Source organism: Nannobrachium achirus (genome assembly GCF_963921795.1).
Source record: "Nannobrachium achirus genome assembly, chromosome: 9".
Taxonomy (NCBI): domain Eukaryota; kingdom Metazoa; phylum Chordata; class Actinopteri; order Myctophiformes; family Myctophidae; genus Nannobrachium; species Nannobrachium achirus.
The window spans coordinates 47,974,084-47,987,066 of NC_137818.1; the positions used below are offsets into that span (position 1 = coordinate 47,974,084).

Consider the following 12,983-nt stretch of genomic DNA (forward strand, 5'->3'; position numbering starts at 1 on the left):
CAACAACATTGAATGATAAGTGGTTTTGTAGAGGTGGCGCGTGGTGTACTGCAAAACACCTGGGATAATTGTAGTCTTTTATTTAGACTGACCCTGTGCACTACGCACAGTACTGCTCTGAATTTATTAACTGTTTTACTGTGAATACCTCTTGTTTTCTAAAACATTAGCTTTATTCAGGGGCAGGGCACACTTTTATCTAACTTGGGTGTCCTCACACACTTGAAATTAAAACACTTTTATGTATTAGTGACAAAGGTTACATACATTTCTGACCAACAGGCATTAAATGAGTAGTTCCCCACCCAAAACATTACTGTGCACTTTGTGTATTAATACAGTCTACTGCAGTGGTTCTCAACATGTGGGTCGGCAAATTATTTCGGGGGGTCCCCAGATGATTAACTTAATGTGCAACATTGTTTTCTCACTCAACAGTAAACAAACCAACAAAAAGTTTAGGTGTATAGAGGGTATCTGCACATTTCTAAAGTGTCAATTTAAGGACTTTTTGATCTCTAAAATTAAACTATTTTATTGGCAAAATTGTCAAATATTAGAGACAGAAATTGTGAAATAGCCGATCTACATGCTGTTGTGTTGTGAGCATGTACATTTGCTATTTTCACAATAGAACCACATTATACAAAATGCATTCCTCAACTCTTAGTGCTCGTCAGGGTGGGGGGGTCCCCAGTTTAAATTTGATTATTTTGGGGGTCGCAGCCTGAAAAGGTTGAGAACCAGTGGTCTACTGTACAGTACATGTTTTCCACAAATGCAATCATCTCCTATAAAGCAGAAACTGTGTATCATTTTCTAACACTTCAAAAATGTCATTCACTTCATTTAGTCATGAATGAAAGCAGACATTCCCCGAGGCGGAATGCATTTGAAGTGCAAGCTCAAACCTTCCAAGTAACTGAATGGGCACACATTTGTACATTTTCAGAGTCACATTAAGATCTTTGAAGGTGACGCACATATGGCCCCCTTCCCTCCAGAGGGCCATCATATCAGTGCCCTCTCCTGTGTTATCAACAAATGACGTTAACAGATGAATAAGCCTCCTGCAATAAGCCTGAAGGAGGTACAGTAATCGTATGTGAGTGTTATTATTTGAGCTTATCGCAGTTATTTTGCATAATCATTTAGTTTGAATCATTTCCGTTCATCCTTATGAAAACAGCCGGAGGAAATAAACAGACATGGTTTATTTCCATCATTATTTCCACATGGTTGTCCATGCTCTTTTAACCACGTTCAACCTACGGTAGTATCCTTAATGTGGGGGCCATTTAGTGAGAAATTGTTCACAAAAGCTCACGATACAGTTTGAAATCAATGAAAACTATTAAACGATTAAAGATATGCTCTGTTTTGTCGATGCAATTTAGTAGTTATTTATTTAGTCATTTTAAGTCATTTCTTGGTATATTTATGTTACTAGATTATTTTCAGGACACTTTGTGGCATCTCAGGGCCACACATGGCCCTTAGTGTTAGCCTGACTGCAAGCGCCAGACTCAATCACACACTTCTTTTTGGGATTGAGTCTGAGCCTGGGGACGGAGATTCTACTTCAGCGGGGGCGGGGTAAAGCCTATTGACGTCACACACACACACACACACACACACATACACACACACAGCCCCGTGTGTCGCCGACGGTGACGCGGCGTGACATTGCAAAAATACGTTATTTCTCATAACATATTATATGACTGCATGTTTACGTTAGTGCAAAATGGTATTCAAACGTAATGAAACGGCACTATTCTATAGTTTATTAAAAGAATTCGAGTCGAGTCTGACTCCGCCATGACAGTTTTCACGGACCAATCAGAGTCCACTAGCGGCTCACGTGGGCAGAAGAGCACCAATCAGAGTCCACTACGGAATCTCACGTGGGCAGAACAGCTCCGAAGGGAGGGGGCTGGGACCGGACCAGCATACCACGTGCCTCAAGTCTACAGCCCTGATTGGCCCATTCAATGTGCCCGCTCTTCAGGCGCGCTTGAAATAAAATAAAATATCTCCGGGTTCAGTCCACACTACACACCACCCACCAACAGGGGGTGGTGATGTGCGGACTGAAGTATCAGGCTACCTTAGTGTAGCTATTTTCACGTCAGACCGCTGAACAACAGTTCGGTGTGGATCAGAGCAACGGTACACCTGTGGTCCCTGGGGTGACTATTCTCATAGCAGAACCATGAACACTGTTTGTGCAACAAACTTGTTTTAATTTCAATATAGGATTTGTCATATCTGCCCTGTCCGATTTTAGTTTACAATGCCTTAAAAGGAAAAGGGCAGGAAGGAATAGAGTTGAAGGGAGGAGCAGTGGCCAGTGGCACAGAGACTGGGGATGGGGGGGTGGTGGTGGAGGTGGGGGTTCGGAGACGCTGCTTTGCGCCTTGAGCCATGGCCAGCAGAGCTCCTCCACCGCACGTAGGGGGGAGTTCATTCATGTGACAAGAGGGGGGTGGTTTCAGTCACCGAAGCACGACATTGGCCTCGTCTCTATTTCAGATGATGGAATGCGAACGTGGCGGCGACAGCCGGGCGTGCCAAGTGACGGATGACATGGGGGCTGTTGTCTGTGGCCACCGGTTTCCATCACAGATGACAAGTGCCGAGGCTGCGCCCCACCAACGCCACCTCCCCCCCACACACACACACACACACACACACCCTAGAGCACAGAGACCGTCTCCCAGTGCTGACTGGCAGGCAAATGACCTTAAGTTATCACTGGATCACACCAGCATCCACGACGTGAAAAGCCCCGTCACATACACCCGAGACTCTGGCACAGGGGTTCGAGCACACGGCTCCGGGGAGAGTTCGAGCTGGCCGTGTTATTTCACCCGTGTCTGTTAAACACACGCCGTAGCTTTGAAGTCAAATATACAGAAGATCAGAAAACCATAGAGGACCACCTGGTTATATTATAACACTGCAGGCAACGGGTTAGCAGTACAGCACGTCAACTCACTGCCACAAGTTGTCCTTTCTTATTGTGTCCTCCTGACTGGTTGACTGGTCCTGACTGGTTGCCATGATGAAAATATTCAACTTCTAGAAAACAATACTCCAAGCATCCAGTGTACAGGGTACGGTGGGGGGAAAAAAGTAAAGATGCAAAGTATACATTGATTTCACATTATTTTGATTGGTACAGAGAATTTGCAAATCTTTCTATTAAAATTGGGCGATCCAATTTTTTGAACAACAGACATTTGTGTTGGTGGACTTAACGAAAATATATTTAACAGTAGACAGAATCCCTGTTTAGCCAGGGGAGATATTACAGAGCATAATGAGCTTCAGGCAGTACTACTTGTAAACAAGTACGTGATCTACCCGACAATAGGGAAACTCGGAAATAAACTCTGGTATTGATGTCTGCTCCCAGAGAGTGCCTGAGAGCGTATTTCTGCACACACCCTAAATGTCTCAATGGAAGAGTAGGGAGACCACCTCCGGCCACCGCAAATGTACTAGTTGTAGCTATTCTATAATACACTCGACCTACCGTACAGATTGGTTAAATGACATTTTATTCATTGAAATAAGATCACAATTGCAGCCGTAAACTCCCATAATTTTCCCTCCATGCCATTTGCAATCCCACTGCCACTCCAATCCAGGAGGACATCGACTGGCAATCTCATTTCAAACAGCATACGATGTAACACTATAATAGACATCTCTATAGCACTGCGCATCTCATTATTACCTTAACGCCACGTGATGCCCGAGGCGCAGTAGGTAGTACTATACATATACATATACCTACGCTAGTAAAGGACACCGGCAGGTGAAGGAGCCAGATGTTCCGCTGACCCCCACGATATACCACTGTGATCTTATGTTCCTTAGCAAGTAGGGCACAAGAGCACTGGAGCGACACACGCACGCACGCACGCACGCACGCACGCACGCACGCACGCACGCACGCACGCACGCACGCACGCACGCACGCACGCACGCACGCACGCACGCACGCACGCACGCACGCACGCACGCACGCACGCACGCACGCACACACACACACACACACACACACACACACACACACACACACACACACACACACACACACACACACACACACACACACACACACACACACACACACAGAGCAGTATATTACGTTTAAAGAGGGTATACGGCTCAGTTCCAGATGTTATGCATCTGCTGCACGACATCCCTATCAGTATGTATGACCACAAACTGTCTCCATCTCGAGCGCGACTCACCCAGAGGCTTTTTATAGAGATATGGGTGCTTTTTTAGGTTCCTTAAAAAAAGAAGAAAAAATAAAGAAAGAAAGTAATTTGGCTGTAAGATATAAACTATCTGCTGGCTAGTACACAAAATGAGTCTCCCTGGTCCATAAAAGAGCTCCACATACAGCGTAATGACATCACAATGTTCATAATGACTGGACCGCCCCAGACAACAGGACAAACATTATGCTGAATTCTTAAATTGAGTGGTGTTCCCCTTTAATTGTGCACCTAGCAGGACTGATACTGCAGTATATGCTCTTGTACTTGTGGGGTGTACATTGTCTTCTGTGTGTGACAGGTGGCCTCCCATAGAGGTATCACCAAAGCCACAGCATGTTCTGTAAGTGATCTGGTGTAGCCAACTTGCAGTGAGATTTGGAGTTTACAGTACGTTTAGATCCCGATTTTTGAGTCCTAGCCAACCGGTTACAGGGCTTACTTTAAGTGGTTGTTTCTATATTTGTGAACATTTACAAGCAAACACAAGATAAAACACAAATAACTTTTAGATAGATACATTCTTTACATATATATATTGTATATCATTGGTTACATAAGCGCTCATACCGATGTTGTCAAAAACAGTCCAATAATGACAGATATATCCACTAGACCGGCTCTATTTATGTTCTCTACAAATACAGGCTTGAGGCATGAATGTATACCACTGTGCTATGCGGCCAAACAGTATCTTTCTCTGATTGTGATGCGTAGGGGGATTGTGAGGCAGTGGCGAGTACTAAATTAGGCCTTTAGGAAGCACACCCATCTCATGTTCTTTATGTTAATGCGACAGACAGAGAAACCAAGCAAACACCCAGACCATACCATAGACCGTTATTCCTCCCTAAGTGCCAAGTGATGTTGGCATCTGGAAGTATTGGTGCCTTCAAAACTGCAAGCACAGCTCCCTCTCTGAGGAAAATATGAACGCAGTTTCGGGCCAAGAAAGGTTGTATGGTACCCGAGATGCAGGGAATTCAACTCAAATCATTTACACCTCTCTCCTCTCCCCGTGATGGAACGCTTTCAAGCCCAATGCCTTCTACAGAGAGAATAACAATGCAGAAACAAACTGAGCACTGCACTCAGCTCGTCCACGAGGGAAGGCAAAGCAGACAGCTGAACCAGGGACGTGCTGGGCCCCTGATTCAGCCCGGGAAAAAGAGTTGGAGAGGCCCTCATTGCGCGCTATAGAGAGATCTCTCTCTATAGCGCTGCTGCTACTCAAAGATTTGCCATTTCAGATCATGACAAGTGACAAGCCAATTACATGAATTAGGCCTATATTTCGTTGTTGTCGGATGGAAACCTTGTATGTCCAAAACCGTTTGTTTTGTATTTATCATTTAAAAAATGATTTAAACTAGTGAAAACAGACGATCTACAAGCACACAACGACACAACGCCCGTTGCAGATCGGCTGTTTTCACTACTTTTGTGCAAACAGTTTAATTTTTTCCTAATGTCCCGGCCTGGGCCGGCCGAGAATGAACCGGCCGTTCGGGAGTTGTCCCGCTTTTCCCAATGGCCAGCACGTCCCTGAGCTGAACGGAAATTCCTATTCAGGGAGAGCTATGAAATATGAGGTTTGTGTGCTGCCAAATTGATTTAGCTGTAAAAGAGAGAATTCTTTTTCATTTTTTCCCCCCATAAACACTCTCACAGGTTTGCAGCTTCAGCGCATACTGAAGCAGGGCTGGATGATTTGCTTACAATTCGCTGCCAAGGTCATAATCAAAGCTGTCTTCCTTGTGCATGCTTAATGGCAGTCTGAATCGGAGAGTATCGCTTTTCATTTCAGAACATCAGTAATTCTCTGCCATTCTAGTTAGTTTGATGCCTGGACGGTTGAGCAGTGCAGCGTAACGGGACAGAGTAGCACATCTCTCCGAGTCCCCAAAAGAATACTAATCAATCTCCTTTTTTATTTTATTTTTTGATGTGCCTGTTCCACATCAGGCAACGGTGTCTCACATTGAGAGACCAGACTCAAGAACTTATTCTTCCCTCTATCCTGTCTGTGATGATGTCTTGCCAAAATACAGCTCCAGCTCCATAGACAATCAATGTTAATGTTCCATTCCGGTGTCAATAGATGCCATTGTCTTTGGTTCAACACTGTTGTTTTAAATGTGCTCTATAAATAAAGTGGATTGGATTGCCATCATTGTGTTATTATTCACAGATTTGATCACAACAATACATAAACACAGACCATTTTCCCATTAGTGATTTAGTTTTTCTGAAAGTCGTTAAAATGTTGCCAAACTGAGTAACTTAGTCGGTTAATGGTTAAGAGTTATGGACGTTTCAATTCCGATTGTAAACTTTGCTCTAGGAACAATTCTATCTGTATTGTAAAATGTTACAAAAATAACAGCTTCAATCAAACAATAATCACACACAATGATACATAGTGTGTTGGATTTCCTATCTCAAGTAAGTTGACTTTCATGCTGTACAGAAGATAATGGGATTCAAAATCAAACCATTGTATACTTACAATGGTTAATACTCATTAACCATAGTCAATGGGCTAAACACAACATGCTTATGATCATCATCTTTTAAAGATAAAAGAGAAACCCATGATGGACTCTTGCATAGAGCAATGTTTGCATAAGAGTACATTTTCTGGTTAGTTAGTAATGCACATATTACTGCATTCATTTGTATCCACTGTATCCAACAAAGAAACATTGCACGAGTCCACAAAGTGGTACTGCTTGCACAAGTCCACTGTCCAGGCTGAAAATAGAGATGACAGCATAAATTAAATTATCTTGTTCTATATTATAAAGACTGGGTTGTTCAAGGCAATCAACATTACAGGATTCCTTCCCTCCTTAACAGTAAGAGACTTATTGGGCCACATTTATCAAACTGTAAGATGAACACATTTGATCATAAATTGCTGGGCATTGGATTTAAACAAACAATGTGGGCTTTATCAAAGTTTTCTTATCAGTTTATCCATACGGTCTGAAGAGATTTCACTCGTTATCTAAAGTGTTCATAACTTCATATTGTATTCGTAAAAAAGCCATGCTTTCGCCTGTAAAATGTCTTTGTAGATTATTGTAAAAGTGTGATTCACTAAAATGTCTGAAGCAGACAGATTACGAAAGTCTATTTGCTCACATTACTTTAAAGTTTTGACAGTTTGCATAATAGTCTTTTATTTGAAACAGTATTTTAAGGTGCACTTAAGCATTGTGGCTTTCTCCTATAATGGCAATAGATGTGTGAATTGTGATAATTCATTTTAAGTACAATGGTTCTTCTAGGAATAGGTTCTATTAAACGAATATAGCCAGCGGATATGGGCCATTTCCTTTATAAGGATTTTGCGATAAAAAAATCTCTCATCTTTCAAAAACAAATGTCAATATTACAATACTGTAGTTGCCAATATTTTTCAACAAGGTAAAATGACGATAGTTTGTGTGATTAGCACTTATCATGAGCTGAACAAATTAAGGGAGTTGTATACAACGTAGGTTCAGGAGTGGAGACCGCCCTCTGCTCATCACAGCCACTCCCGCTCACTCACTACCACCTTATCACAAGCACCTGCCCTCTCTTATCAGTTAGCCTGTGGTTCTCAACCTTTTCAGTCTGTGACCCCCAAAATAATAATATTGTAATTGGGGACCCCCCACCCTGATGAGCACTGCGTTGCGAGGCATTGTGAGCATGTAGATCTGCTATTTAATTATTTTTTTTTGCCTCAAATATTTGACAATTTGGCCAATGTTTTTTTTTTGATCAAGGTCTTTTTATTATCATTTTCCTTTTTTCTTAATGCAAACAAACATGAACATACAAATACAAATCCCCACCCACCCACCCCAAATTTGGCCAATGTTTAATTTGTCATTTTAGAGGTATGAAAAAGTCCATAGGCCTAATTGTCACTTTAGAAATGTGCAGATGCCCTCTATACACTTAAACGTTAAGTTGGTTTGTTTACTGATGAGTGAGAAAACAGTGTTGCACATTAAGTTCATCATCTGGGGACCCTCCAAAATAATGTGGGGACCCCCCCTGGGGGTCCCGACCCACAGGTTGTGAACCACTGAGTTGGCCAATCCCTGTCGCAATCATCACACTATAAATACACCTGCGAGCTATCACTTACTTGTTCTTGCTGCTTTCGTGGTCGATCAGCCCCCCCATCCACGCCAGCTAACTCCTTCTACTCAAATCTCGCCCTTCTCATCCTTTTTTCCCCCTCTATTTCTTCCAGGAACCCAGGGGGCAGTGTCGGAGCAGAGACGACCATTCCCCGAGCGAGCATCGATGGGCGTCCTCTCCGAGACTATACACCCACTCTGAGTCTCGCTGCTCTCACCCTACCTGGGTTTCCCATCCTTCCCTCATCCATCCATTCCCTTTTGTTCAATAAAATCCATTAAACTTGAGCAGAGGTGTGGTCTCTTACTAGTCAACGAATGAATGAAGCCAAAGGCATCTCTCCAATAGTTTGGACAGTGCGTTCATCCATTGTAAACATTGTGGCTGACGTGTTTTTTTTTGTATGCTTGGATTTTTGTTGAACAATGTTCAACAAAAATACAATAAATGTTTTTATTGTATTTTGTGAGAAAAGCACTGCCATCTCTAAATTGCCACAAAAAGAATTCCAAGCTACTTGCATGGTATTTCAGGGATGTGGATTCACCAACAAATAACAAGGATACAAACAAATGTATCTTTGTGTATCATGAATTCAGTGGATTTTTGTTGATGTATGCATCAGCGGTTGTTATCCATTGATGCATACATCTATACACACAGTTTACGAAGATATTGATCAGGGCCTGTTGTACCAAAATGACCATGACCTTATAACGGATACAAGTCTGAAGATTTAGTATTAATCTTTGAAGCAGTTGCTTGGTGTAACACCTTGATCCTATATTCTGCCATTAAACAATTGCCTTATGGCATTACAAGCAAGCCTACTGAGTAGAGGCCTGCTGTCAGTGACTTGATACTTTACCAATGTGCCTTATGAAGACATCATGAAATGGCTTTACTGCATGCTCATTATGACAAGTGTATGCTCTAAAAGTGTGAAAAACATATTTGTCATTTCATTGGCACTTTAAACCAGGGCTTCCCAAAGTTTTCCAGGCCAAGGATCCCCAAACGGCCATAGCCTTTGGCTTTGAAAACCTGCACCATAAACTTCTAAATGAGAGAAAAAGTGCCTCTGTCTCGAACCTCGGCTGCGACCCCCCCTGTCGAGCACTAAGGTTTGTGGTTGACAAAGCAGAGAAGGGTTGCCGCTGCTCTGTGACTGCACCACTGAACCGGAGTGGGCCCCGGTGAGGAAATCCAGACATTTCCAAATTTATCGTTGAATAAACTGGCAGCCCGGAGAGGGGTCTGACAGGCCATTCATCGTGCCGGGCGCCGGCCCAATGGCATGCGTGGACAGGCAACAGCTCTTTGATTTCCTGTCTCTACCGCCATGACGGATGGCGGAGCAACGGAGGGGGGAAGGCGGTGTGAGGCAGCCACTCGCCACAGCACCTCACCGGCTGCCATCCGCTCGCTCGGCCCACTCGTCCACCCGCACCTTGCCTCGTTGCTGAGGCCTTCAGGACCGGGCCAAGTGGACGTGGTGCGTCTGTACGTAAGTCATTTAAGGTGTGCTCGGGCTCATAGGCCCTTCAAGAGAAAAGAGGTTACTTTCAGGCTTAAAGTTACAATCCAGGACATATTTCAATGAATAAAATGTTGTTGTTGTTGTTGTTGTTGAAAATGAAATCTAACTAGTAGGCCTACATCTGCAGTGGTTGGAGATGGAGTCCCTACACATTGAGAAATGTAGACAGTGGTGTCGGGTAGGACACTGACCCATTGACAATGTCAATACAGTTATTTTAGCAGACAGCACTCCAGCTTCGGGGCGCCCACTGGCCTACCGGTCCAGGCGCATACCACATAGTGTAGGCTCTGATGCCTGACAGCTGCGTGTCACTCCCCATCTCTCTCACCATTTCCTGTCAGTCTACTGTCCTATCAATAGGCATAAAAGCCCAAAAACAAATCTTAAAAAAACAAAACAAAAAACAAGACAGCACTCCAGCTTGGACACTAGATGCACCGCCATTTTATTGTGGTCTGGACATCGATGAAATAACCTCACATAAAACGTTAAGCTTTAACCTAAGTATCTAGCTCTGACTGATGGCACAGTGTAGAAATATGCATCTCTACAACAGCAGTAACTGATCACACAGCTATACTTTCAATAGGTGGATCTTTTGTAGTAGGATTTGCAGATTAGTATTGAGGCTTAAGAATTACACGTCTCTACACAATTCAGTTCAAAGCTGGACTAGAATATGGAGGTGAGAACTCTAACCCCGGGCTCATCATAATGACAGTGGCATGTGCCAAAAAAAAGCTTCACAGAGCTTGTAGATCTGCTTTTTCTTTGCCGTGCGACACCATCATACAACAGACTATACATTAAGCATAATTGGGGCATGCAATCCCAGGAGAGACTGTCTTACTCTGGGAATATCGGCCACAGCTAGCGGAACAGAGTTCATACTAGATTGACAAATTGATTTTGTAGCTCATAATAATAAAGCAATGACATGGTTTGGTGATGAAAACAGGCCAATAATAGATGGCTTTTGCGAGAAGTGTTGTACTTCCTGAGACGACACAGTTGCTCGAGAGTGATTGATTGAGGGTGGCGATGAGGAGAGATGGGTGAAAACATGGCGCGTATAATGCCCAATTTATGGCATTGTGTGGGACACCGTCGTATGACAGGGCATAAATTAAGCATTTCAGGGCACAGGAAGAATATGTCATTGAACTGGAACAGGCAATTCATTTTACATCATTATCAAATCCTGCACCCGGCGTTGGGCCAAAATACATTCATGTGGGCAAAACGCCTGCTCCACGGTCTGGGGCCCACCAGGGGGTCCAAATGGACCCTTAAGGGTCTGAGAGTGTACAAAAATTGTACCAAATGGACACTTACTGGTCAGGTACACATCTCCATTCAGACCCATTCAGAAGATTGACTTCCATTATTCTAAATGGAGGTGTCACCTAAATCTAACCTAAACCCTAACTCTAACCTCAGTGGGGGTATTTATGAATGGGGATGTTTCTAAGCGGGGGTGTTTCTGAATGGAGGTCTGCCCCCTTACTGGTCCTTTTGGTTCCAGTTGTTCACTCTTACCCATTTGGGCCCCGAACCAGGCGTTGAGAAACGGTGGTATAGGCCCAATTATAGGCTCCTTCTGGTCGAAGGTTGATTAGAAGATCTAATCTGCTAACATGGTGTGTATAATGAAAAAGAGGAGCTTCTTCCACTGCTTTATGTTCTGCTAATGTATCTTCCACAAAACTGGGCTCTTCAGTGTTTTGTTAGGACAGTGGCCAATGAAGTGGAGTGAATCATGTTTTTGCTTTATGTTCTGAAGGCTGAAGGTGTAATTGCTCTAGGGGATGCATTATTCATCAGGAAAGGTTATGAGAGTAGCATAGCATGAAGTAAGGCTTTGAATATACATAAAATGAAAGTATTGCCAGCAGTAGCCTAGGCCTAGCAAACTATGGTCGGGGTGATGTTTTATTAAAAAATGTTCTCACTGAAAACTGTAGAAGAGGAACAAGTGTAGCCTATCAGCTATAATAATACCACATAGGCATATTATAATGTGAAAGAGGTTTGTTTGTTGCAAACATAATTGCTGTATAATTATGGGTTAGCAGCAGTAACAAAGTGAAAAGAGCATGCACATCCAATATGTCACTTGTCAGGGAAGGGAAGAACAAAATCATCACTAAAGGGACAAAGCAACATAGCTCCTAAAGTATATTAATATAGCCTATATAGATAGATAGATAGATAGATAGATAGATGGATATATGCACACGTCGCACACGCACGCACGCGCGCGCGCGCGCACACACACACACACACACACACACACACACACACACACACACTGTGACACACACACACGCACGCACGCACGCAGAAATGGTAGGCCTACTGCACAAATGGTAGGTCCAAACTCCAAAGTATAATATAACAGTTGGCCTTTATCCACCATCCAGGTGTGATGCCATGTTGCGTTCTTTTCTTACCCTCTCTCAGGAGGTGGGAGTAGAACATCCACAGGAGCAGCAGGCAGCAAAGTGACGCACCTCCACCTGCGGAGAACGTCTTCACTCCAGACTGCATCCTCCTCCCTGGCAGCCCCGGTCCTTCCCTATGGTCCTTCCTTCCCTGATAGCCTGTTATTCCAACTTTAAACCTCCCGGTTTACATGCGAAGATGCTCGACGCCAGGGAGGAAAAAATAGTTACTCCGGTGGTGTTTCGATTGTCTGTCATTGGCGTCCATTTTGAGGTAATAATAGCAGAAGAGGAAAAAAGAAAAAGAAAAGAAAAAAAGTCCAAGGCCAAAATGTGATGGACAGATATATCCCGGTGATCAAATCCCGATTTTATCTCGCAGATCGGCTGTCAACGCAGGGAGGAGCCGAGCTGCGTCCAAGACAAGTTCAACTGACCGTACGTAGCCTACATTACAAGGAGAGGATTTGGCAAGTTTATACTGTCACTCTCAATTCCGTCATTATCGCGAATTACGAGCGGGTTTAAAGTATAGGCAGCGAAATAGAACGATAC

General features: G+C 43.5%; 1 protein-coding gene across 1 annotated transcript in view; it reads right to left on the reverse strand.

Moving 5' to 3' along the window:
* The window catches only part of tafa5l (TAFA chemokine like family member 5, like), a gene marked incomplete at both ends in the record, with an annotated part of 36,906 nt that extends 24,372 nt beyond the window's left edge, over window positions 1-12,534 (reverse strand). Inside the window, one exon of the mRNA XM_080732840.1 lies at window positions 12,438-12,534. Within this exon, the coding sequence (XP_080588966.1) occupies window positions 12,438-12,534 (97 nt within the window). The remainder of the gene's footprint in view (window positions 1-12,437) is intronic.
* Window positions 12,535-12,983: the final 449 nt, after the last annotated feature.